The 25,517-nt window shown below is 41.8% G+C and overlaps 1 protein-coding gene across 4 annotated transcripts in view; it reads left to right on the top strand.

Annotated features, from left to right (window-relative positions):
- The window catches only part of CLN3 (CLN3 lysosomal/endosomal transmembrane protein, battenin), a 68,645-nt gene that overhangs the window by 37,461 nt on the left and 5,667 nt on the right, over positions 1 to 25,517 (top strand). For 3 of the 4 annotated variants that reach the window (XM_033946373.1, XM_033946370.1, XM_033946372.1), the window contains 9 exons: positions 5,505 to 5,624; positions 5,735 to 5,814; positions 13,793 to 13,878; positions 14,785 to 14,857; positions 15,270 to 15,413; positions 16,881 to 17,011; positions 20,540 to 20,638; positions 21,641 to 21,690; positions 24,020 to 24,088. In XM_033946373.1, the coding sequence (XP_033802264.1) occupies positions 5,505 to 5,624; positions 5,735 to 5,814; positions 13,793 to 13,878; positions 14,785 to 14,857; positions 15,270 to 15,413; positions 16,881 to 17,011; positions 20,540 to 20,638; positions 21,641 to 21,690; positions 24,020 to 24,088 (852 nt within the window). The remainder of the gene's footprint in view (positions 1 to 5,504; positions 5,625 to 5,734; positions 5,815 to 13,792; positions 13,879 to 14,784; positions 14,858 to 15,269; positions 15,414 to 16,880; positions 17,012 to 20,539; positions 20,639 to 21,640; positions 21,691 to 24,019; positions 24,089 to 25,517) is intronic. The other variant, XM_033946371.1, reaches the window with a different exon arrangement.

Genomic DNA, 25,517 nt, shown 5'->3' with positions numbered 1-25,517 from the left:
GAGCCCGTTGGGCAAATTTAGCTCTTAAATAAGCTTTACGAATGGCTTTTTTGGGATAACCCCTTTTGAAAAAACGTTCACCTAGAATCTTAGACTGCTTTTCAAACTCCTCCTGAAATGAACAGAGCTTTCGAATTCGCAAAAATTGACTGGTAGGAATATTAAATTTTAGGAAATATGGATGAAAACTAGTAAAGTGGAGAAAATGATTTTTGTCCACTTCTTTCCTATATAAGGTAGTATATAGTTGATGGTTTATATCTCTCTTTATTAGTATATCCAAAAATGGAATATTATCACAATGATGGGTCATAGTAAAAGATAAATGAGGGTTAAGGGAGTTTAGCCAACCCAAAAATACTTGCAGCTCGGATTCGGATCCGTCCCAAAAAATCAGAATATCGTCTAGATATCTTTTCCACAGAAGGACGTGTTTAAAGTTTTGAGCAGGATACACTTGCTGTTGTTCAAATTTTTCAACATAGAGACTTGCCACAGAGGGTGCCAAAGTCGCTCCCATCGCGACACCCTGTGTTTGATTGTAGAATTCTCCCTTATACCAGAAATAATTCTGGTTTATCACCAGGCGAGCAAGTTTCATCAGCCAGTCCTTATTGAAACGGCCCAAGTCTTTCCTTGTAAGAACCTCCTGTATAACTTCCAAAGCGGCATCCTGGGGGATACAGGTATAAAGGGAAGAAACATCTAGAGTCACAAAAAATGTGACCTTCCTAGTATCCCTCATTTCTTCCAGGATCCGTAACAAATGGGCTGAATCTCTTATATATGAAGCGATGTTCAAAACTTCCGATCTCAAGAAGTAGTCAATAAATTTTGACAGGGGCTCCAACACTGAAAATTTAGTGGAAACAATTGGGCGGCCAGGAGGGGACTGGAGCCTTTTGTGAACTTTAGGAAGCATATAGATTTTGGGAGTTACTGGGCAAGTCTCAATGAGAAAAGCAGATTCCTTCTGGGTAATAAATTTATTCTGAAGACCTTCTTTAACAAGTTGTTCAATATCAGATTTCAAAACTTCCGTCGGATCCCCAGATAGCTTCTGATAGGCTTTCTCATCTGCTAGTTGTCGGCAGACCTCAACATCATAGGATTCTCTGTCCTGTATGGTGATTGCTCCACCCTTATCAGCTCTCATGATCATAATATTAGTATTATCTTGGAGCTCTTTCAACGCTATCCCCAAATTCTTAGTAAGATTATATTTCTTTTTTTGAGAGTAGTGTTGTCGTTCCAAAATTTCGAGATCCTGCAATACAAGATCCCTAAACGTAAGGAGAAAAGGTTTAGGAGCTTCACTCGGGCACCATTTAGACGGTCTCTTCAGAATCGACATATCAATATTGCAAGGATGTTCATCAAAAAATACCTTCAATTGAAGCTTTCTAAAGAACCTAAAGAAGGCAATTCTCATTTTAAAAGGGTTATAATCAACTGTAGGAACAAATCCCAATCCGAATTGTAGCACCTGCGTTTGAATGTCCGAAAGAGAGACAGACGAAAGATTAATAATCAATGCCTCTGATATTGTTTCGATCGTAGGTTTGGACCTGTCTGGTCCCGAGGTTTCTGGGGTGGTTTCCCCCTCCCTTTGGATATCTCGTTTACTTTTATAGACGAAGTCGAGTAGTCATCAGTACTTGACTGAATACTAGACCCTCCAGTTGTTTCTCCACTACTGCCTTCTGAGCTGGCTGAGGATCCATCAAAAGCCACCTTCCTAGCATTAACATCATTAGCAGATGAGCGCGAAATACCTCTATTCTTATTTCCCGCAGGTTTCTTCATCCAAGAGTAAACCCTATCGTATTTATAGTCACGCTCATCTCTCTGGAACTTTTTGATTTTATTAATTCGCAATGACTCCTTAAAATTAGAGATCATCTCATCCAGATTTTTACGTTTTAATGTTAACTCTTCATCAGCTTGTTGTTCTTGTGAAATCATATTCTCTATGTGTTTAATCTGCTCACGAAGCTCACCAGTGTATGCCAGAATTTTTATCTTGTGCTTTGCGGTAAATTTATAAAGGGAAACAGCGTGCTTTGTTTCCTTTTGAAAATTAGAAGCTACAAAACACATAGAGAATATGATTTCACAAGAACAACAAGCTGATGAAGAGTTAACATTAAAACGTAAAAATCTGGATGAGATGATCTCTAATTTTAAGGAGTCATTGCGAATTAATAAAATCAAAAAGTTCCAGAGAGATGAGCGTGACTATAAATACGATAGGGTTTACTCTTGGATGAAGAAACCTGCGGGAAATAAGAATAGAGGTATTTCGCGCTCATCTGCTAATGATGTTAATGCTAGGAAGGTGGCTTTTGATGGATCCTCAGCCAGCTCAGAAGGCAGTAGTGGAGAAACAACTGGAGGGTCTAGTATTCAGTCAAGTACTGATGACTACTCGACTTCGTCTATAAAAGTAAACGAGATATCCAAAGGGAGGGGGAAACCACCCCAGAAACCTCGGGACCAGACAGGTCCAAACCTACGATCGAAACAATATCAGAGGCATTGATTATTAATCTTTCGTCTGTCTCTCTTTCGGACATTCAAACGCAGGTGCTACAATTCGGATTGGGATTTGTTCCTACAGTTGATTATAACCCTTTTAAAATGAGAATTGCCTTCTTTAGGTTCTTTAGAAAGCTTCAATTGAAGGTATTTTTTGATGAACATCCTTGCAATATTGATATGTCGATTCTGAAGAGACCGTCTAAATGGTGCCCGAGTGAAGCTCCTAAACCTTTTCTCCTTACGTTTAGGGATCTTGTATTGCAGGATCTCGAAATTTTGGAACGACAACACTACTCTCAAAAAAAGAAATATAATCTTACTAAGAATTTGGGGATAGCGTTGAAAGAGCTCCAAGATAATACTAATATTATGATCATGAGAGCTGATAAGGGTGGAGCAATCACCATACAGGACAGAGAATCCTATGATGTTGAGGTCTGCCGACAACTAGCAGATGAGAAAGCCTATCAGAAGCTATCTGGGGATCCGACGGAAGTTTTGAAATCTGATATTGAACAACTTGTTAAAGAAGGTCTTCAGAATAAATTTATTACCCAGAAGGAATCTGCTTTTCTCATTGAGACTTGCCCAGTAACTCCCAAAATCTATATGCTTCCTAAAGTTCACAAAAGGCTCCAGTCCCCTCCAGGCCGCCCAATTGTTTCCACTAAATTTTCAGTGTTGGAGCCCCTGTCAAAATTTATTGACTACTTCTTGAGATCGGAAGTTTTGAACATCGCTTCATATATAAGAGATTCAGCCCATTTGTTACGGATCCTGGAAGAAATGAGGGATACTAGGAAGGTCACATTTTTTGTGACTCTAGATGTTTCTTCCCTTTATACCTGTATCCCCCAGGATGCCGCTTTGGAAGTTATACAGGAGGTTCTTACAAGGAAAGACTTGGGCCGTTTCAATAAGGACTGGCTGATGAAACTTGCTCGCCTGGTGATAAACCAGAATTATTTCTGGTATAAGGGAGAATTCTACAATCAAACACAGGGTGTCGCGATGGGAGCGACTTTGGCACCCTCTGTGGGAAGTCTCTATGTTGAAAAATTTGAACAACAGCAAGTGTATCCTGCTCAAAACTTTAAACACGTCCTTCTGTGGAAAAGATATCTAGACGATATTCTGATTTTTTGGGACGGATCCGAATCCGAGCTGCAAGTATTTTTGGGTTGGCTAAACTCCCTTAACCCTCATTTATCTTTTACTATGACCCATCATTGTGATAATATTCCATTTTTGGATATACTAATAAAGAGAGATATAAACCATCAACTATATACTACCTTATATAGGAAAGAAGTGGACAAAAATCATTTTCTCCACTTTACTAGTTTTCATCCATATTTCCTAAAATTTAATATTCCTACCAGTCAATTTTTGCGAATTCGAAAGCTCTGTTCATTTCAGGAGGAGTTTGAAAAGCAGTCTAAGATTCTAGGTGAACGTTTTTTCAAAAGGGGTTATCCCAAAAAAGCCATTCGTAAAGCTTATTTAAGAGCTAAATTTGCCCAACGGGCTCTTTTACTTAGGGATAATGATCAACAGATTGAAACTCAGGAAGACCGTGTTATTATGGTGCTTCCTTATACTACCTTGAGTATTCCTTTTTTTGAGATCGTGAAACGTCACTGGTCAATATTACAACTTAATCCTCAGTTTCAAAACCTCCCTATTGCTTCTTATAGGAGAGGGAGAACTGTAGGAGAGATTTTATCTCAACATAAGTTTGAAATTAAAATAAGAGATGAATCTTCTACTTTTGAGCATTCAACATGTAATGACTGCCAATGGTGTGAATACGCCATTACTGGTTCTTCCTGGAGACATCCTGGGACGAATAAAATATATCATGCTTTTTCTAACACCTCCTGTCAAAGTTCAATGGTCGTGTATATGATACAATGTCCATGTCAACTTCTGTATATTGGAAGGACTAGTCGGAAGATTAGTGTTCGCCTGACCGAGCACAAATCTCGCATAAATACTGGTAATCTTGAGGCACCCCTTGTACAACACTGGAGGGATAATAATCACAATATTATGGATCTAAGATGGAGGGTTATAGATCAGGTTCATGTGGGATGGGAGGGTGGCGACTCTAAAAGTAAATTAAACTATAGGGAACAAAAATGGATTTTTTCTTTAAATTCAGTGATTCCCGCTGGTTTGAATGCCGAAATAGAATGGGCGACCTTAATATGAGGCTAAATAAGAACAGGGGGGCGTTTTTACGTTAAGTTCGATGTCATCACGTTTTGGGAGTAGTTAGGAGATTTAAAGATGTGAACGCCGCGGCCATGTTTCCTGTTTGTAAATCTGACGCGGGGAGCATGAGCTGGAATATTTGAGGTAACTTAGAGCTATGTTAGTATTACTAAAGTGCAATATATTATAGTAAAATGACACTATAATGATATTATTATTTCTAATATTCTGCAGGGGGATTCCTTGATACAGCCCGAAAGGGCGAAACGTAGTCTACGTCGGAGTGCGTACCCCCACCCGCGTAGCTAAAAGATAAGTTATATGTTTTCTAAATATACTATAAACTAAAAGTAAAAATGATCACAATTACATGGGACCAATGACGATCAGGGGTCTTGCATGCTTAAAGTTTAATAGCATGGAATGGCACTACTGAGGTCCATGAGTTAAGAGCTAATGCTTTAGCTGAAGAAGTCTATATTGGAAACTGTTTTGACCTTCTGTTTTTGTGTGGTTTGCTGTATTTGATTTCGGAAGGCTCTAAGAACACTATAGCCACAGCGAATTTGTTTGATCATATGAAAGGAAACAGACACACTGAGGGATTAGTGGTATAATGCATAAGGGAGAGAGAAAGGAAGCTAGGTGCAGAATGCAAAGCATCATGGCAAGGAAAAAGCAGAGCTCTGTTCCTTTTCTCTGTAATCCCATAATCATTGCTTTTTGTGTCACTATTTATTTTTCAGTTTGGGGTCTTCACTACAAGCATCTATGATAATGCCTCCTCTGCACCATTGCCTTCACCACTACCCAACACCACTATCTCCAACACCAGTCGTTATGACTGCAATGCTATCTCTACTGCGGTGAGTCCTTTGGGGAGAGGTGAGAAGAAAGGGACAAGACTTAACTTCATCACCATAAATTATCACCAGGAATGGCTCTTATCCCCTCTTCTTTCTGTCTCCCTCTGTAGGCGATTCTGTTAGCTGACATCCTGCCCACGTTGGTGATCAAATTCACAGCTCCCTTCTTCCTGCACCTTGTCCCATACAAGTAAGGAATTTTCTCACTCCCTTATAACCCGGAAGTACCTCTGTGTACTTGATCTAGAGAGATGGTGTGTCCTGTGGCAATCCTCAGTTGCAAGGAGAAAGTGTATCTTATGTCAGAGTCCTTGATCCTGAGGAAACAGTGTGTCCCATGATGATCTTTAAAATTTACCCAACAAAGCATGTCCCTGTAACCAAACAGCCTACGTTATTTCCAGTGTATGCCAGAATTTTTATCTTGTGCTTTGCGGTAAATTTATAAAGGGAAACAGCGTGCTTTGTTTCCTTTTGAAAATTAGAAGCTACAAAATATATACGGTAAAAGCATCTGCGTACTTTGAACCTGCAATTTGTGTGGGTGGCAGAGAGGAAAGAAAATAGCTCAAGTTCTTTTGAAAATGCCAAGCATGTTACTGTTCTATCCCCCAGGGCTAAACACTCCTGGAAATGATTCTTTTGAACCCCATTTTAAAAAAAAATGTTTGTACTTGTACCCAGTTGTCAGCAAAGTTGTTTTATTCCTCTCCTTTCTCAGTCCCAGGAATTCTTTTTAGTGGTGAGATATTTCAGTCTTCAGCCCTTAGAAATTTCTCACTGCATTGCCAGTCCATAATACCAAGGAGATGAGCTCGTCCTTCCTTTCTCTCCAGTTTCAAGGATCTCTAATTCCGAATCAAGAAACATTATTAGCACAATAATTTGTATTGTGTTGCCAGAGTAATGCATAAGTTTAACCAAGTGTATAGGCCTGTCTAAAAATTGTTCCTGCTTAGTCTAATAAAAGCAGACATGGGCTTCCATAGTCTCAGATAGATTATAAGGAGGCATTCCCAGAGGGATAACATAAGAACATAAGCAGTGCCTCTGCTGGGTCAGACCAGAGGTCCATCATGCCCAGCAGTACGCTCACGTGGAAGCCCATTAGTATAGTATAGTAGTCCTCTATCTATACCCCTCTATCCCCTTTTCCTTCAGGAAATCATCTAATCCCTTCTTGAACCCCAATACTGTACTCTGTCCTATCACACCCTCTGGAAGCGCATTCCAGGTGTCCACCACCCTTTGGGTGAAGAAGAACTTCCTAGCATTGGTTCTGAATCTGTCCCCTCTTAACTTTTCCAAATGACCTCTCGTTCTTGCAGTAGTCAAAAGTTTGAAGAATCTGTCCCTCTCCACTTTCTCTATGCCCTTCATGATCTTGTAAGTCTCTATCATGTCCCCTCTAAGCCTCTGCTTCTCTAGGGAAAAGAGCCCCAGTTTCTTTAGTCTTTCAGCATATGAAAGGTTTTCCATACCTTTTATCAATCTTGTCGCTCTTTTCTGTACCCTCTCGAATATTGCCATATCCTTCTTAAGGTACGGCGACCAATATTGGACGCAGTACTCCAGATGCGGGCGCACCATCGCCCAATACAACGGCAGGATAACTTCCTTCGTTCTGGATGTAATACCTTTCTTGATAATACCTAGCATTCGTTCGCCTTCTTAGAGGCTGCCGTGCACTGTGCCGACGGCTTCATTGTTTCGTCCACCAGTAAGTACCCTTAAGTCCTTCTCTAGGCTACTTTCACCCATTACCAGCCCTCCCATCGTATAGCTGTACATCGGGTTTCTGTTTCCTACATGCAGGACTTTACATTTCTCCACGTTAAAGTTCATCTGCCATTTATTCGCCCACTTTCCCAGTTTGTTCAGGTCCTTTTGTAAATCTTTGCAGTCCTCTTTAGTCCTAACTCCACTAAATAGTTTGGTGTCGTCTGCGAATTGTTTAGGTAAGGGAAGAAAGAAGCACAAGCAAGTGTATTATTTTTTCCTCTCAACTGTCCTCACAAAAGAGCAATTGCAATGTGATGATTTTCTCTTCTCAGGATCAGCTGGAGGATTATTTAGAGTAGTTGAGTATAGAGGTAATGTGAGCCTAGAAATGGGTGGGATGAGGGGCAGGGATGTGTGGACAGTGTAGCTGTAGAATCAATCTCCAGTGATGTCCCTACAAGCAAGCAGAACTGAGAGAGAGCTATAAAGGAAGTACGTACAAGTTTCTATCATGTGATTGGTGGATGATTCAAAAGGGGTTGCAGATGGCCAGAATCCTGCTTCAGAGTCAGCAAATCCAAGCTTCACAGTGGTTTAGAAAGACAGGGAAAACTTTTAGAACTGGTAACCTGTAGAGACAGACAGAAATCACTGCCAGCAAGATAATGTTTAAAGAAACACGGAGGGGGTTAGTGAGAGAAAGGGAATGCAAAGATGCTGGATCTGCGATGACGCAGGGAAAGGGGAGGGAGGTGCTGATGTGCAGGGGGGAGGTGATGGAGGTTGGAGAGAAATGGTGGCTGGACCTGCATGGGAGGATGGAGTTTGAAGGGAGAGAGGTACTGGACCTGTATGTGTGTGTGTGGGGGGGGGGGGGGGAGATTGGAGAGGAGATAGGTGCTGAACTTGTAGGGGGTGAAGGGCTGGAGGGAGAGAAAAAAGATGCTGGTCCTGCAGAGAAGGGGGCTAGAGGGAAGGGAAAGAGGTGCTGGACCTGTAGTGGGGTGGAGGGCTAGAGGGAGAGGAAAGAGGTGCCAGACCTGCAGAGGATGGGGCTGGAGGGAAGAGAAAGAGGTACTGGACCTGTGAGGGCAGGATTGGAGAGTGAGGAGAGACATGCCGGACCTGTAGGAGGATGAAGGAAGAAGGGATCAAAGGCTGAACTCACAGTGGGAGAAAGAACCAGGTCACTACTTTGTGCTTTCTTGGTCTGCTGCACCTGCAATGAGAGAAGGGACCACAAAGTATTAGTCCTTTAATAGAGTTTAAGTGAGAAGATTAAAAAAAAAAAAAAAATTGTTAAAGTAAGGGAAACAAATGTTAGAATAATTGTAGCAGGTTTCTGGGTCTCGCCTTGTCTGTGTAGAAAGAATTGATGTTTCAGCCATCATGCTGTGGCTTTCTTCATACCCTGAAGAAAGCCACAGCATGATGGCTGAAACGTTGGTTCTTTCTACACAGATGCGGCGAGACCCGGAAACCTGCTGCAATCATGACGCTAGCCGCAGAAGCCTAAGAGAACAAATGTTAGAATACTTAAACTGATGATGTACTTATCCTTAGTTCTGTAAACTGAATCTGGTGAGGGTTGCTGAAAAGGAAATTATAAGAAAAGTTTTAGAATCTACTGTGTCCTTGCTGGTTATTTGTTGTACTTTACTGCATATACTGTGTATGTGTGTGTGTGTATATATATATATATATATATATACTAGTCTTACAGCCCGTTACATTAACGGGTGCTAGAATATATGTGTGTGTGTGTTTGTCTTTATTTCTTTTTCTCTCTCCTTAGCCGCTTTCTGGGTTTTTTTGGGTTTTTTTTCCCTTGGCTGTCCACAACCACCCCTTGCCTGCTCCCCATCCATTATCCCTTCCTTTTACCTCCCCTGTGTCTAGGTCCAGTCTCCTTATCACACCTGTATTCCTTTTCAGCCCCTTCTCTCACAACTCACCTTTTGCATTCCCAAGCTCCAGCGCTCTTCTCCGAACTGTCTTCTTTTAACAGCCTCCTACATCAGGTCTCTTTACCCAAGAGCCCCCCTTTAAAGCCTCTTTCCCTCACATGCCCCCCCAGCCCCCTTCTCACATCTTTTCCCTTTCAGCCTCCAGGCCCAGCCCCCTTTACACAGTATGTCCCTTTGCAGCCTCCTTCTCACACATATCCCCTTTTCTGCCCCCTTCTCTTACACATCCCCATTGTCAGCTTTTGCTGTGGCAGCTGCTGCTGACCACCAGCCATAATTCCATTACAAAAGATCCTCGGACGGTTGGGAGTGATCTCCCCCTCCCCCCTTTTCCGGGCATCCGATCTTGCACCAGGGGAGTTTACTTGGGGTGGGGGGGTCACAGCCGCAGGCATCGGGAGGAGTTTTTGTTGTTGCTTGGGGGAAGGGGGGGTTCGGGAAATCGGGGGTGCCGCTGGTCTGTTACATGTTTCATCCGAAGGTGAACGCCAGTCCCAACTCTGAGCAATCCTCCGCCCAAACTGATTCCCCGCTTGACCTCCCTTACTCGGGTTGCGTTAGCCAGCGCTAATGTGAGTGAGCGGCTCTAGCACCGGCTTCTCCACCCGAACCCTGAGCACGCACCGCGCTCCGCCCCTTAGCTACCCGGAAGTACTGGGCTTCACTAGCCTGCTCCCAGTAGGCCGAGAGGGGGGGAGTGGCTGCCGTGGTGATCTGGCCAACTCCCTGGTGACAGGAGCCGCGGCGGCACCTTTAAAGTGAAAAAATAACTTTGGTAAGGAAGCCGGCCAACTGGCAGTTCAAGTTGGAGCTTTGCTCTGGCCTGCTCCCTGCCCGCCTTGCCATATTGTATTTTTTTATTTGAAAGATGCGGCGGTGGCTCCTCTCATGATCCCCACCTGCGTCGGAAGTCCGACGCAGGTGGGGATCGTGAGAGGAGCCACCGCCGCGTCTTTCAACTAAAAAAATACAATATGGCAGGGAGCAGGCCAGACTGAAAAACAGCAAGGAGCAGCATAGTAAGGCAAGGAGCAGGGCAGAGGGAAGAACAGCAGAGCTGACAGCCGCCGCGTCCAACATCCGCCTCGGGGAGGAGAGAGGACTTCAGGCAAGGAGCAGGGCAGAGCAAAAAACAGCACGGGCCGACAACCGCACAGAAAACGGACGCACGCGATGGGAGTGCGCATGCGCGGCCTAGCGTTTTATTATATTAGATATAAAATCCTCGACTACATAACAGAGATAAAGGTAGGACAGGACTTGCTCTGGGGAGTGGGGTTACAGTAGCATGGGGAAGTGGAACAACCCAGACACCATCTTGGTGGGGGCGCTGGCACCTCTCCGCCCACCCACCTCTTCAAAATCTTCAGCAGCAGTGAGCAGCATCTCCTAGCTGCTGCTCATGCCGGTCTCGGATCTCCTGATGCCCCGTCAGAGGGAGAGCTCAGGCCGGCTCAAGCAGCAGCTAGGAGATATTGCTTGCTGTTGCCAAAGATTTTGAAGAGGTATGCAGGGAGGTGCAATGAGGAAGATGGACGGGGGGGGGCGGGGGAGGGTTGGACAAGATTCACAGGGGGGCACACGTGATGGGAAAGATTGTGGGTGGGGGAGCATGGCGCAGCTATGCCGGGCGCCTCCTCCCTTCGCTATACCGCTGGCAAAGGGGTACTCCAGGATCAACTTGGAAACACAGCCCTAGATGAATGCCTAGCCCTGTCTAATAGTTGGGTTGGCATTTACTGTGTGTTTACATACATGTTCCCTTTTGTTTGGGAGATAGAAATTGCAAATTTAATAGTTGCAAAATAGGGAGACTCTCTGCAGCATTTATCTAAAAAACAAGAGAAGCTTTCATAAGATAACTGTAATAAATCATTTGCTATTTTAATCCACAACAATGCATTTTTCTTGAGAGGAGTAGTATATCCATGTTGTCAGTACTGAACGACAATCCATACTGGGCACCGCCAACCTTGTTCCTTCTTTTTTCAGTGCCTGAAACTAACTGCTGTTTAAACCTTTCAGGCAGTCTGTAGTTAAGTCTTTGAATCGGTAGATTCCATGTGATATGACCACATTGTAATTTATCACACTATTGGTGAAATCAGTTTCTGGTTTGGTCTCTGAAAACTGTTGACGTTTCAGTTACTGATTCAGAATGATTTCTTCTTAGAGGCTAACTGGGGAGGGAAATTTTCAATAAAGTTCTGAAATTGTCCAGTCTCTTAATTTGTAATCCGCTTAGAACCGCAAGGCACAAGCGGAATAGAAATCTGTAATGTAATGTAATCAATTGCTCCTAAAAGGCTAAAGAGCATTTTTTTGTGAGCATGTGAGATCAGGGAAAGAAAACAGTCTTCAAATGTATGCATGTTACTTTTTCCCTCCCTCTGTCACCTACACAAATAGCAGGGTGCAAAATCACAGCCACTCTTAGCGTGTATACTTTGTACGACTGATTTTCATTGAAAAATAATGCGGATAGTTTCTCTTGAAAAATTTGCACAAAGTACACAAATTTAAAATTACTCGTGCAGAAGGTAAGTCCAGAACTGGGTACCTATTAAAAAAGTTGAAAAACATTCCTATTTTTTTTTTTACTTTCCTTTATTGAATAAATATAACCTTTATAATGAACAATCCACAGTAGAAATTATGTTTATTTGTATTAAAAACTTTATGCACTGCACAACAGCCCAAAAAGGATCCAAGCGGTTACAATGTATAGTTCACATTCATTAAGAAAAGAACTCCATTTAAAAATAGGAAAGGAAAGAATAAGAGCAAAAGTTAAAATTTTGTTTCATAAAATACTACAACAATCAACATGTCAATAATAACAATTCTAATAATAAAACAATCAAATCTCAATAAACCAGTGGTCTCAAACTCGCGGCCTGCCAGGCACTATTTTGCGGCCTGTGGTCTGTACTAGTGCTGCCCACTCTTTGCAGCATCCTCCGGCTTCCCTTATCTTATCCATCCTCCTCCCGCCCTTACCTTCAGATAATTACCGCAGCCTGCAGAGAGGATCGCCAGTACTGTAGCGATCCTTGCAGGTTGCTGTTGCCCTCAGCAGCACGTTCCCTTTGCCGCAATCCTGCTCCTGACGTCAGGGAGTGGCAGGACCGTGGCAGAGGGAACGTGCTGCAGAGACCAATGGCAGCCTGCAAGGAACGCTATAGCACCAGCGATCCTCTCTGCAGGCTGCGGTAATTAGCTGAAACTAAGACCGGGAGGCCAGGGGGGAAGCTGGAGGATGCTGCAAAGAAGGGGGGGAGAAGATTTATAAACTATAAAGAGTTTTACCTAATGCAAAATTGTGATTTCTTTAATAAGACATTAACTATTTTTTCAGCGGCCCTCCAAGTACCTACAAATCCAAAATGTGGCCCAGCAAATGGTTTGAGTTTGAGACCACTGCAATAAACCATAACTAAAACATACAACTAAAAATTTCCATAATAAAAATTAATCATTACATAAACACAGTAATTATGAGCATTACTCCTAGAAATAAAGCTACATTTTGTTCAACCTAAGATTTAACTTTCGATTATGAGCCCCATAAAGTTCTCATCACAGATGGTTCCCTGGTGATAGGCTACCTATATATCAGGTATCTACAGCATTTCCATAACGGAGTTGTTTTGCAAAATGTTGGTGGTCCTGTCTCTTCTTGGTTGTAGACTAGTGAGGAGTACCTTTTCTGATGGGGATCAGTGTGTTGGATAGGATCTCATATTGCTTTGAGACATTCTTCCGGTTAGGTGTGTTTAATTATTTGTGTTTGGATAAGGATATCATTGGACTTTTCTAGGATTAAGCATAACTAGTTTTCTTCTCTTTTTGTTCATTCACTTAATTTTTACCTTTTTCATAGTTTTGTAGTTTTATTAAAATTTGATAAGCATTCTAAGCATTGTACAATAATAAAATAAAACATAAAAAAGGGGAGATTAACAACAATAATACGCATGAGGCATAATATAGACAAAAATATAGACAACAACAATAATACACATTTTGAGAATAGGTGCTTCCAATCTGTTGATTCCATTAGCAGTAATACACCAAGTTCTGGGATTTTGTGGTACTGTTTGCAGCAGCACCTGCTGTCTGGTGGGATTTGTTGACTGAGTCTCAGGGAGCACTAGTCTTGAGTCCTCAAATTGATTTTTCTGTTCCGTAGTAGGATCTATTGACTGGGTCTCTGGGTCTCTCTCTTTTCCTAACAAGTACCTCAGTTCCTCCATGTCTCTGTATCTCATGAGACTGTCTCTCTTTTTCTCAGGGTTTCATCTCTCTGACTTTTGTTTCCATGCCTCTCTCCAGAGTTTGTTTACTTTATTTATCATTTATCATTTCTTAAACTGCCTTTGTTGAGAGGCAATTTAAATTCTCTTTCCTCTTTGTCTGATGGATCTGTCTTTCTCTTGCTTTCTGTCTATATCATGTGTCTCTCTTTCACTTTCTCAGTTACCGGGTGCTGCTATGTTTCCTGACAGCTGGAGGAAGTTTCCTCATCGTTTCGTATTCCACAACGATTACTGTCAGTCTTCTGGGTAAGTCCTACATGGGAGGAGGGAATCATTTCCTGTGAGTGTGGGGAATCTCCCCTGGGAGCATGTGTATGTAAATGAAGGAGAGCTTACCAGGATGAGGTGTGAAGGGGATATTCCCCTCAGATCTTTGTGCATGAGAGAGAATCTCCTTCAATTATGTGTTTTGGGAGGATCTAATCCAAGTTTATAGGATGGGGGGGGTCACATAGAAACATAGAATCATAGAAAAATGACGGCAGAAAAGGGCCATAGCCCATCAAGTCTGCCCACTCTACTGACCCACCCCCCTAATTCTACCCTCCTAGAGATCCCACCCCTAATGACCCATCCCCTTAACTCTGCCCTCTTAGAGATCCCACATGGGCATCCCATTTACTCTTAAAATCTGGAACGCCGCTGGCCTCGCTCACCTGCACTGGAAGCTCATTCCAATGAGCAACCACTCTTTCAGTGAAGAAATACTTCCTGGTGTCGCCATGAAATCTCCCGCCCCTTTCTAGGTGCTTGTATGTAAGACTAGGGGCTCCTTTTACTAAGCTGCGATACACGCTAACGCCTCCATAGAGATGACATTAGTATTTTCCATGTAGCGCAGGGGTTAGCACGCGCTAATCTTCAGCGCATGCTAAAAACGCTAGCGCAGCTTAGTAAAAGGAGCCCTAGGAGATGCCCATGTAGGTTTGTTTCTGTAAAATAGAAGATGTCAGTGTTTCTGAGATAGAACTCTTCACTAAACACAAAATCTGAACACAGAGAGAAACTAATCATTGTTACTGAAATATCCCCTCACTCCACAAAATATTATAGATATATTTATACCAGGCAGAGAATTGATGTTTGCGTGAAACCTTTTTCTTTGAGTGTTTTCTGAGGTGACAGTTCTTCTGTCTTATACTCCCCCACCAGGTGTAGTCTTTGCCAGTATCTCTTCCGGACTCGGAGAGATCTCCTTCCTTGGCCTGACAGCTTACTACCACAGGTATGAGATGAAGGGATGCAGTATGAATTGGAGGAGTTGCTTACAGACCCCAGCACCACTCATGAACACTGGTTTAATCCTACTTCAGTTTAGCCAGGTCCTGTGATTGCAGTTAGACCAGAACTTAGTGACTGTGTTGTATGTAACTAAAGACAGTCTCGTGACTATTTTGTCAGTTAATTTCCTAAGTCACAAAGCATATGAATGTGTTGGTTAGTATATGAGTATCATAAAATATATTTCATAAAATTAAATGAGCTTCATGGGATTCCTTCTGTTTGATATAGAAAGATATAGCTAGTTGTTTCCGGTGCATTTGGTGTTCAGATCTTTGATTTGTCTTCCCCTGTTACCTCTCCCTCTCTTGCATTTTATCCCCATCCGTTTCCTTGTCCCTCTTCTTATACCCTAGAGATGTTGTGGCTGGTTGGTCCTCAGGTACAGGAGGGGCGGGGATCTTTGGAGCCCTGTCTTACCTCGGGTTGACATGGTCAGGCTTCTCTCCAAGGCACACCCTCCTGGTAATGCTGGTGATACCATTCATCATGCTATGCAGGTAAAGAGCTCATTCTGGGGCAGAATTGGAGAGCCAGAAGAAGTTACCGGGGGATGTGGGCATAGCTGCCTCTGTATGCAGTGATGACAGTATTCTAAAAAAGAACTGAAGAAGACCTAAAAACTTCATCTAAAGCACAGGGAAATAGGGCTGGAAAGGATTGCAAGAAGCTATCTAGAATCAAAAACTTTAGAGCAGAATGAGCCTTCAGGAGGTCATCTTGAAACATGGAGAAAGAGCTGAAGAAAAATCTGGAAGGTAATCTGGATAAACAGAATTGTTGTATAAGGAAAGGTGGTCTAGAAAATCAATAAGCTAAAATAATAATAGAAAAATTTGGCTGATTGAGAGCCAGAGAACCCATCTAGGGTTAAAAAAAAAAAGTCCTGGAAGTGTTCATCTACCATCAAAAAAAGGTAGGACCTGGAGATGTTGTCTGGTATCAGAGTTCTGAAGATGACCTAGAGGTACAGAAAGATAGAACTCAGATAAGCTTTGGAAAGTTCATCTAGAATCCTAGATAGATGGAGGTGAAGATATTAAGAAGCCATTTACTTCACCCTTTTACTTCAAGACAAAATACAGTGTAGCTCAAGCATTGAGGAAGGTGCTTTCCAGCCTGCTGTTGAAATGTTTCCATCACCTTCCTATATAAATGTTTCTGTGCTCAACATTCTTTCCAGAAGCTGATCCAGTAGCTTAGTGGCCCTGATGCATAAATTCACATGTAGGACCTTACTTTGATCTCCACTGGAGGTCAGGTCTTTTATTTGCTGAGTGAGTTGGATCTGGTAATGCTGCAAAAATTGTGTTCAGAGCTGCCGGCTGGGGGAGTGCCAGTTCTTGTACAACAGCGACATCTGCTGGCTGAACGTAAGGGCTAGTGTTTCATGGTTCTGGCAGGAGCTCTGGTGCTTGGCCCATTGCGATTTGAGGTTTATGGTGCCCAGCACATTTTGAGCCCAAAGGAATAGGAGGATACTGCTGGACCCAAAAACCTATCTGATCTTCACTAAGCCCTTTATTTCTTGTCGTTTCTTTGTGACGATGGAGCACAAGCCATTGCCATCATCACTGTAATCCCTTTATATGTCTTTGAAAACAACTATTAAGTCACCACTGCTTTTTCTCTTTTCCAGGTTAAATAATTCCAATCTTTTTATCCTCAAATCATATTATTTAGACCTCTTTATCATTTTTTTAAAATTTCCTGTAGACTTTCTCCAGAATCTTCACATCTTTCTTGCAGTTTGAAGTTCCAAACTGGACCTTACCTTTATTGAGTAGCATAACAAAATTACTGCTTTTATCTTAAATGTAAAAAAAAAACTTCCTTCAGTATATTTCTGTACTGTGATAGCCTTCATCATAACTTTATCTACTACAGCCCTCTTGATTCTTTGCTTCTGCAATAACCTAACTAGCCATAACTCATTTTCAACCTGTGCCTATGATTTCTCTCTCCAGCTACTTCTTGCTCTTGATCCATCCTCTGTCTGTCCCAAGATGGAAGTGGCACACTCCTTCATGGACCTCCCTTGGAACAACATATGACCGGCAGCCACTCATGGATCAAGATGGCTGTGCGCGACACAGAGGTATGTTATTTTATGGTTTGGAGTCATCTTGTAATTCAACCTCCAGAAATCCCCTTTCAATAGTTATGGCAACTCTGTAATCCACATTGTGTTTAACTGCTGAAAATCCCATTAAAAACCATGCATTCATGCTTTACCATATATTAATTATTTATTATTTATTTAAATATGTATATACCACCTAAAAATCCTAGGCAGTTTACGGTCAACATACAAAGTAATTAAACACAATACATCACATAAAAACTGTGACATGTACATAGAGGGGCATGATCAAAAGAAATGTCTAAGTCTGTTTGGGCCTAAGTCGTCCAAAGTCGGACACGGGAAAAGGTCCATTTTTGAAAAATACGTCCAACATATTTATTTTTTTTGAAAATCGTCTATCTGGACGTCCAGCTGTCTGATCGTCCAGACCGCTAAGTCGTCCATCTTTATACCCCATTTTCGATCAAAAATTTGTCCAACTCAAAAAAGCTTAGAAAAAGACCTTTTGGGTGTGGGAGGGGCCAGAAAAGTAAGGGACTGGACACCCAGACATGGCACCAGAGTAGTGGGGTACCTTACAGGACACTTCTGTGCACTTCCACAAAAAGTGTCCCAAATACACATCTCACAACAGCTCCCTTATAGGTCATGGTGAGCCCCCCAAAACATCCCCAGAACCTACTAGACCCACCTATCTACCACCCCAATAGCCCTTATGGCTGCAGGAGCCACTTATATGGCAGTACAAAAGTTTTTTTTTGGGGGGGGCGCGCACATTTTTTACCGTGAACGCAGTGATTAAAGTGGCTTATGGGTCTGTATCCTCCTCTTTATGGTTCATTAACCCACCCCCCAAGACCACTTAAGCCACCTCTGTACAGCTCTACTAGGCTTTCCTATGCCAGGCAGCCAGATGCTGATGTTCTGGAGGCAGATATGTAAAGTAGTAGTTACGATTTTTATGGGGGGGGGGGGTCAGTGATGATTGGTGCAGTGTGTGGGGGTCTGTACTTTGTGTCTGCAGTGCTTATCTGGTCACTTTGGATACCTTCTTGTGACTTAGATCTGGCTTTAGATGGCCTAAGTCACAATGTCCAGGTTCCGTCTAGGCAGTGTTGTAAAACTTTAGGTTATACATGCAGTATGACTAAGTCTAGGACAGCCCACGTCCCGCCTTCGCCACTCCTCCTGACACACCCCTTTTAGCTCTGGTTGTTCATCAGCACTGTGAAGGCCTAGGTTGTTTTTAAATACGTCTAAAACCCGGTTCGATTATCGGCACTTGGACGACTTATCTTTTAGATCGTCCAAGTGCCGATTTAGGCCAGTTTTTAGACGTTTTTCAGTTTCGATTATGAGCACCATAGGGTTCTGAGTGATAATCAGCATGAAAGTGCCCCATGATTTTAATTGGCTATTTTTTTTTTTTTTTAAATGTAAGCCATGTTGAACAGTAAGAGGCTAAGTGGGATATAAATGCCATTAAATGGAAATGACTAAGTAAGAGGATCTTTTAAAAACTGTATAAATACCAGATTATCTCCTTATAAATGAAAATGGAAAAAGGAGGTACGTTAATGATTTTTGTTTGATTTTACTGCATCATTTTATAATGTGTGTCTTTAGTTGTACTCATAAAATCTAAATAATTAGGAGGAACCGGAGTACAAAGAAATACACACACATTCAAAACTCCAGTTGATACTGAGTATGAAGCCTTAATGTTTTCCAACATTCTGAGGCTTCTGAGGCCTTTTTCTTCCTTAAAGAAGAAACGTTTATTCTTGTTGGGAAACATTAAAGCTTCACTCTCAGTATCAACTGGAGATTTGAATGTGTGCGTATGTCTTTAGTTGTACTGCATTCTACATCCTGGCCAAACAATGACACCATGTCACTAAATCTGAGAAGCCTATTTCCTTTGAAATCTAATTTATGAGAGGTTTTTGACCCATTTTCACATTAGGGTCAAAAACATAAGAATAGACTTACTGGGTCAGACCAATGGTCCATCTATCCCAGGATCCCGTCTTCGCGGAGGCCAATCCAAGTCACAAGTACCTGGCAAAAACTCAAATAGTAGTAGAATTCAATGCTACTATCCCATGTCTGTCTCAACAGCAGACTATGGACTTTTCCTCCAGGAAATTGTCCAAACCAGCTACATTAATTGCTCTTACCACATCCTCTGGTAACACATTCTAGAGCTTAACTATTCGGAGTGAAAAAATATTTCCTCCTATTGGTTTTTCAAAGTATTTATTACTCTAACTTCATCGAGTGTTGCTTAGTCTTTACAAATCTTGATGCAGTAAAAAATCAATCCACTTGTATCCATTCTACACCACTCAGGATTTTGTAGACTTCAGTCATATCTCCTCTCAGCCATCTCTTTTTCAAGCTGAAGAGCCCTAACCTCTCTAGTCTTTCCTCATATGAGAGAAGTTCCATCCCCTTTATCATCTTGGTTGCTCTTCTTTGAACTTTTTCCAGTGCTGCTATATCTTTTTTTGAGATAAGGAGACCAGAACTGAATGCAGTACTCAAGGTGAGGTCGCACCATTGAGCGATAGAGAGGCATTATAACATTCTTAGTCTTGTTAACCATCCCTTTTCTAATAATTTCTAGCATCCTGTTTGCCTTCTTAGCCGCCGCCGCACATTGGGCAGAAGGCTTAAATGTATCGTCTACGATGACACCCAGATCCTTTTCTTGAGCACTGACCCCCAAGGTGGTCCCTAGCATACGATAACTATGATTTGAATTATTCTTCCCAATTTACATCACTTTGTATTTGTCCACATTAAATTTCAACTGCCATTTGGATGCCCAGTCTTCCAATTTCCTAAGGTCTTCCTGCAGTTTTTCAACGTCTACATGTGTTTTAACAACTTTGAACAGTTTAGTGTCATATGCAAATGTAATCACCTCGCTCGTAGTTCCAATTTCTAGATCATCTATAAATAAGTTAAATAGCACCGATCTCTGTGGTACACCACTATTTACTTTCCTCCACTGAGAAAAATGGCCATTCAACCCCACCCTCTGTTTTCTGTCCAATAACAAATTCTTAATCCACACTTGAACATTGCCTCCTAGCCCATGACTCTTTAATTTTTTCAGGAGCCTCTCATGAGGAACTTTGTCAAATGCCTTCTGGAAATTTAGCTATACTATAGCAACCAGCTCGCCTTTATCTACATGTTTATTCACACCTTCAAAGAAGTCAAGCAAATTGGTGAAGCAAGACCTCCCTCAGCTGAACCCATGCAAACTGTCTCATTAAATCATATTTGTCTACATGTTCCACAATTTTCTTTTTTATAATTGTTTCCACTATTTTGCCCGGCACCGAGGTCAGGCTTACCGGTCTGTAATTTCCCAAATCTCCCCTGGGATCCTTTTTAAATATCGGCATAACATTGGCCACCCTCCTATCTTCAGGTACTACAAACAAATTTGATAGGTTACAGATCATTAACCCTTTGCCCTCCCTAAGGTCTTTTTGTTTTTAATTTTATTTTACTTTAACATGGCAGGTAACACAGGTACAAGTCCAACAAATGCACAAAGATGCATGCTCAAAGAACTCTCATTCCACACTTCAGCTCCCACCCATCGACAAGAACCAATAAGAGGTAACATACTATATGTACTCAAATGGGGGTCTCAGCTTATATTCAAATGTTTCCCTCTTAGACCCATTGCAGGCCTCTCCCTGGCCTATCTTAAGCCCTACTGATCTTGGGTGAACCATGGCAAGAATGATCCCACTATTCTCCTGCCCCATGTAGTCTCACTATTCAAAATGGTTGATTTGAGTTCCCACAGTGGTTGCTATACTTATTTACCGCCTTTTTATGAAGAGACTCATCCAAAGCGGTTACAATACATTGAATAGTAATCAGGTACTCTTAAGTATTTTCCCTGTCTGTCCCTGCAGGCTCACAATCTAACTGCGGTAACTGTGGCAATGGAGGGATTAAGTGATTTGCCCAGAGTCACAAGGAGCAGGCTGGGATTGAACTCACAACCTCAGGGTACTGAGGCAGCAGCTTTAACCACTAGGCAATTCGCTCCCACAGTAACCTTGCAAGATTGACGCACGTTCGGTTTATATTCAAGCCAACCTTTTTTCCCCTTTTTTGATGGGAAAAAGCTTACTTACCTCAGTTTATATGCAGATGGGTTTATATTCGAGTATATACAGTATCTCCACTTCTTTCCAGTGTTTACTCCAAATTTTATTATACAGATAAATTTTTCCCTGCAAAAAATAGGAGAGGTTTCAATTGCAGCAATTTGATAGAACCAATGAACTACTGTAAATTTGGTGTTTGCTTCTAAACCCTCCCAAAAATACCCCCCCCAAAAAAAAAACCAAACAAACAAACAACAGTTATTGTATAAAACGTAGCAACCATCGCTTGCCCAACTAGGTCTCGATCTTCCCTAGGGAGATCCACATCTTTCCAAAATGAGTAACCCAACAAACAGAGAAAAATAGGTGAAAGAAAGTTTTGAGGATATGAATCTTAACTTTTTGGCTCCTTTCTGTAGATTTGCAAATCTGTTATTACTTAGGTCTAATGGACCTTAACAGAATAATAACTATTTGTCTCTGGGCATGTTTTTCACAGGTGTGGGGTCTCACAGTCTGACGTTCTCTGAAAGAGTATGCATCATTCCTGTGAGTAAAACTGCTATGGGACCTGAACCCTGTGCTGGCATGTAGTTGTGTGTATGCCTCTCTCACTCTCTGAGACTCTTGTGTGCATGCCTCTCTATGTATATTTTCCCGTGTGCTGGTGGTATTTTCCCAGTGGTTTTTTTTGCATATAAAGAGCAATTCTATAAATTAGATAGTGATATTTACACATCTGTAAATGTTTAGAACACAGGGTAGGGTTAAATGGCCATTTTTCTCAGTTGAGGTGGGTGAGGGATCTGTTCTGGATCCGGTGCTATTTAACATATTTATAAATCTGGAAATCAGATAAAGTAAGGTGATTAAATCTGTAGATAACTGTAACCACTAGTTTACTCTTTAAGTAGCCAACAAGATTGGCCCCTACTTTAATGTCTTTGTATAATATTTCAGTAAAAAAACACTTTGAAGGGGCTTGAACATCATCTCTGGTTAAAAAACCGGTTATATTTTTTCTTTTTAATTTGCTCAAATTAGATATATATGTGCATGTGCAGATTATAAATGCAGTCTTTTTACTAGCAGTGTGCAAAGATTTATCTAACTTTGAGGGTATTTTTAACCATCAGTAGTTTTAGCTTAATAAAGCACTTATCTTGCTCCCTCCATTTCACTCCAGGACAGCTTCTTCAGGGGAAGTGCTTATATTATGTTGTAAAATTCAAACTGCTTTATTTCATTCATATTAAGTACACTAACTGCTTTAACTGAAGTTCTCTGTATACTGCCTCACTGCTGTGTTTGATTCTGCTATACAAAATGGCAGCTGATTTTAAACAGCCGCCGACTGCTTAAACTGAAGTTCTCTGTATTCTGCTTCTTTCCAGCTTCTTTCCCTTAAAGTTAGATAAACCTTTGCACACTGCTAGTAAAAAGACTGCATGTATAAATAATCTGCACACGCACATATACCGTATTTTTCACTCCATAAGACGCACTTTTTCCACCCCCAAAAGGGGGTGGAAAAGTGGGTGCATCTTATGGAGCGAATATATCTTCCCCCTCTCCCTGTACATTTTTAAAGTTGTGGTGCTCTCCTGCTGTCTTGGAAGTAGAGCGGCGTGACGCAGGAGCTCGACCTTTGCACTTTCTGCCTGGTCCTGTGCTGCTCAGTGATTGACCTCAGCCCGAAGCTGCCCACCTTTAGCCATCCGCACCCGAAGGAGCCCACCCACAGCCAGAATTCGTCCGCACCTGAAGCCATATGCCCACAGCCCAGAGTCAGAAGTTGCCCGCAGCGAAGGAGCCCACTTGAAGCCGCCCCGGTACCTTTTTAAAGTTACAGTGTCTTTGGAAGCATAGCGGCGTGACGCAGGAACGCGGCCTTTGCACTTCCTGCCTGGTCCTGCGTCACTCAGTGAATGACCTTAGCCAATCACTGAGCAGCGCATGACCAGGTAGGAAGCGCAAAGGTTGCGCTCCTGCGTCGCGCTGCTCTGCTTCCAAAGACAGCCATCCAGCAGGAAAGCACTGCAACTTTAAAAAGGTACCGGGGTGGCTTCGAGTGGGCTCCTTCGCTGCGGGAGGCTTCTGGCTGTGGGCGGGCTGCTTCGGTTGCTGGCGGCTTCAGGTGTGGGCGGATTCTGGCTGTGGGCTGAAAGCGGGCTGATAACATAAGTATAGTGGGTTAATTTATGATATTATTTTTTGATTTGGACCACTAGGTCTTATTTACAAGTATATTATGAAGACACTCAGGCACCTATGAATCTTTATAAAATAGGCACCTTGTCAACCTTCAAATCTGTTCTAAAACAATCCTCATTACCTCCCCCCCCCCCCCTTTCACAAAACCACGGTAACAGCTGCTGCGTGGCAAACACTCCAACACCCATTAAAACCCTATGGACATTGGAGCAATTACCGCAGCAGCAGCTGCTACCACAGCTTTGTAAAATGAGCCCAATATATGTGTGCCATATAGCATGTGTAAATGCATACTCATAAATTTCTAGGAGTAATTTCCCAAATCAAAGTAATTTGCTAGTACCCATATAGGGAGATATAAGTGCATCCTGTTGCTTCATGCGTTCCCTTATAACATTGCTCTCATTATGGGCAATTTTCAGTTTTGCTGCAGATCTTACAGTCTTCATACTCACAGGCTTGCAAGCTCATTTTCATATGGGTAATTCCCTGTGGTGCATAAATATAAGTGCCCTGTTATAGGATTGACTCTTGGATGTGTACATGTAACTTTGTGTGAATTTGTTTTCTAATCACTTTTTTCTTGAATCATTGTTCTGTGAATTGTTTCTAGAATCATTTCTTGTCCTGGTAACCTGTCTCCTTTCCTTCTCTTTCCTCCCAGAGACTACTTAAATATATGCTGCCACTCTCCGTGGTTTACTTTGCTGAATATTTCATTAACCAGGGCCTGGTGAGTAAGGGGCTGTTATGGGAGATCACTCTTTGAAAAGAAGTTATGGAAACCCATGAAATATTGCAGAGAGGGTCCCCAGTCCTGCAGCAACATCTTCCTTCCTGAGCCTAAAAAGGAGATCCCCAATACTGTACCAATTCATTGTCCTTTCCTTTCCTCCAGAGCCTCAGCAAAAGGATCTCCTAATCTGTGGCAACCCCCAAGCTTGCCCTGATTTGCCTTTTCTCAGGAGCCTAGAGATGGGTGTTCAGGGGCAGCAAAACCACATTCATACAAAACCAAAATCAAAAAGGACAGAAAAATGAGTACAAAAAACTGGAAAAAACAGACCTCATGCACGGGCAGCCGGGACTACACTGTACCCTAAGCCACCCATATTATCACTGGTCTGAAAAAACTCCGTACATATATATTATATCAGTCTTTCATTTCACTCAATAAACTTATTTTTCCAAAGTTCATTTTCTGTCATTATTAACACTGAATGAAAAAATGGTTAATTCTGCATAAAACAAATTGCAATGACTTCAGCAAGGAGAAGAAAAGTTTTCAGTTCCTATTAGAACATGTAAAAGTGTGACAAACTTATCTTGAAGTAACTTCTCTTAAAGAGTTAGTTGTTTCTTCATCTGATATTCCAAAAAGGCTTAGTCCCAATAGAAAGCACTTCTGTTTCACCTTACCAAGGCTACATCAGGGGGGAAAAAAAAAATTATATATATATATATATCTTCACTCATCATTAGTATTTCCAAACGCTTTCACACAGCAGACAAGCAGGAATGGCACACCCAAAAATGGCCGTGAGACTGAGAGACGCGCCCAGCTCATTCAAAAAGGAGTCGTTCTTGCTGTCTAGTCGTTTATAGCAGTTTTGAGATCCTGTTATGTGTTTGATTTTTTTTTTATGATGTTTTTTCAAATTTCTCCTGTTTAGGAAATGTCCTTTTGATATATTTTCTTTTTTTGGTTTGTGGAAGTTCTTGATGATATTTACTTTTTCCTCCTTTCTGACTTGTCTAGCATATCACGCATCATGTTGGTGATGACGTCGTGACGCCCGACTCCTTTTTGAATGAGCTGGGCGCGTCTCTCAGTCTCACGGCCATTTTTGGGCGTGCCATTCCTGCTTGTCTGCTGTGTGAAAGCGTTTGGAAATACTAATGATGAGTGAAGATATATATAGATATTTTTTTTTTTCCCCTGATGTAGCCTTGGTAAGGCGAAACAAAAATGTTTTCAGTCGGGAGTAAGCCTTTTTGGAATATCGTATGAAGAAACAACTAACTCTTTAAGAGAAGTTATTTCAAGATAAGTTTGTCACACTTTTACATGTTCTAATAGGAACTGAAAACTTTTCTTCTCCTGGCTGAAGTCATTGCAATTTGTTTTATGTAGAATTAACCATTTTTTCATTCAGTGTTAA

This window comes from Geotrypetes seraphini, chromosome 5 (genome assembly GCF_902459505.1).
Source record: "Geotrypetes seraphini chromosome 5, aGeoSer1.1, whole genome shotgun sequence".
NCBI classification, from domain to species: Eukaryota; Metazoa; Chordata; class Amphibia; order Gymnophiona; family Dermophiidae; genus Geotrypetes; species Geotrypetes seraphini.
Note: the sequence above shows the minus strand (reverse complement) of the source record. Positions and strands in the feature narration are given on the sequence as shown.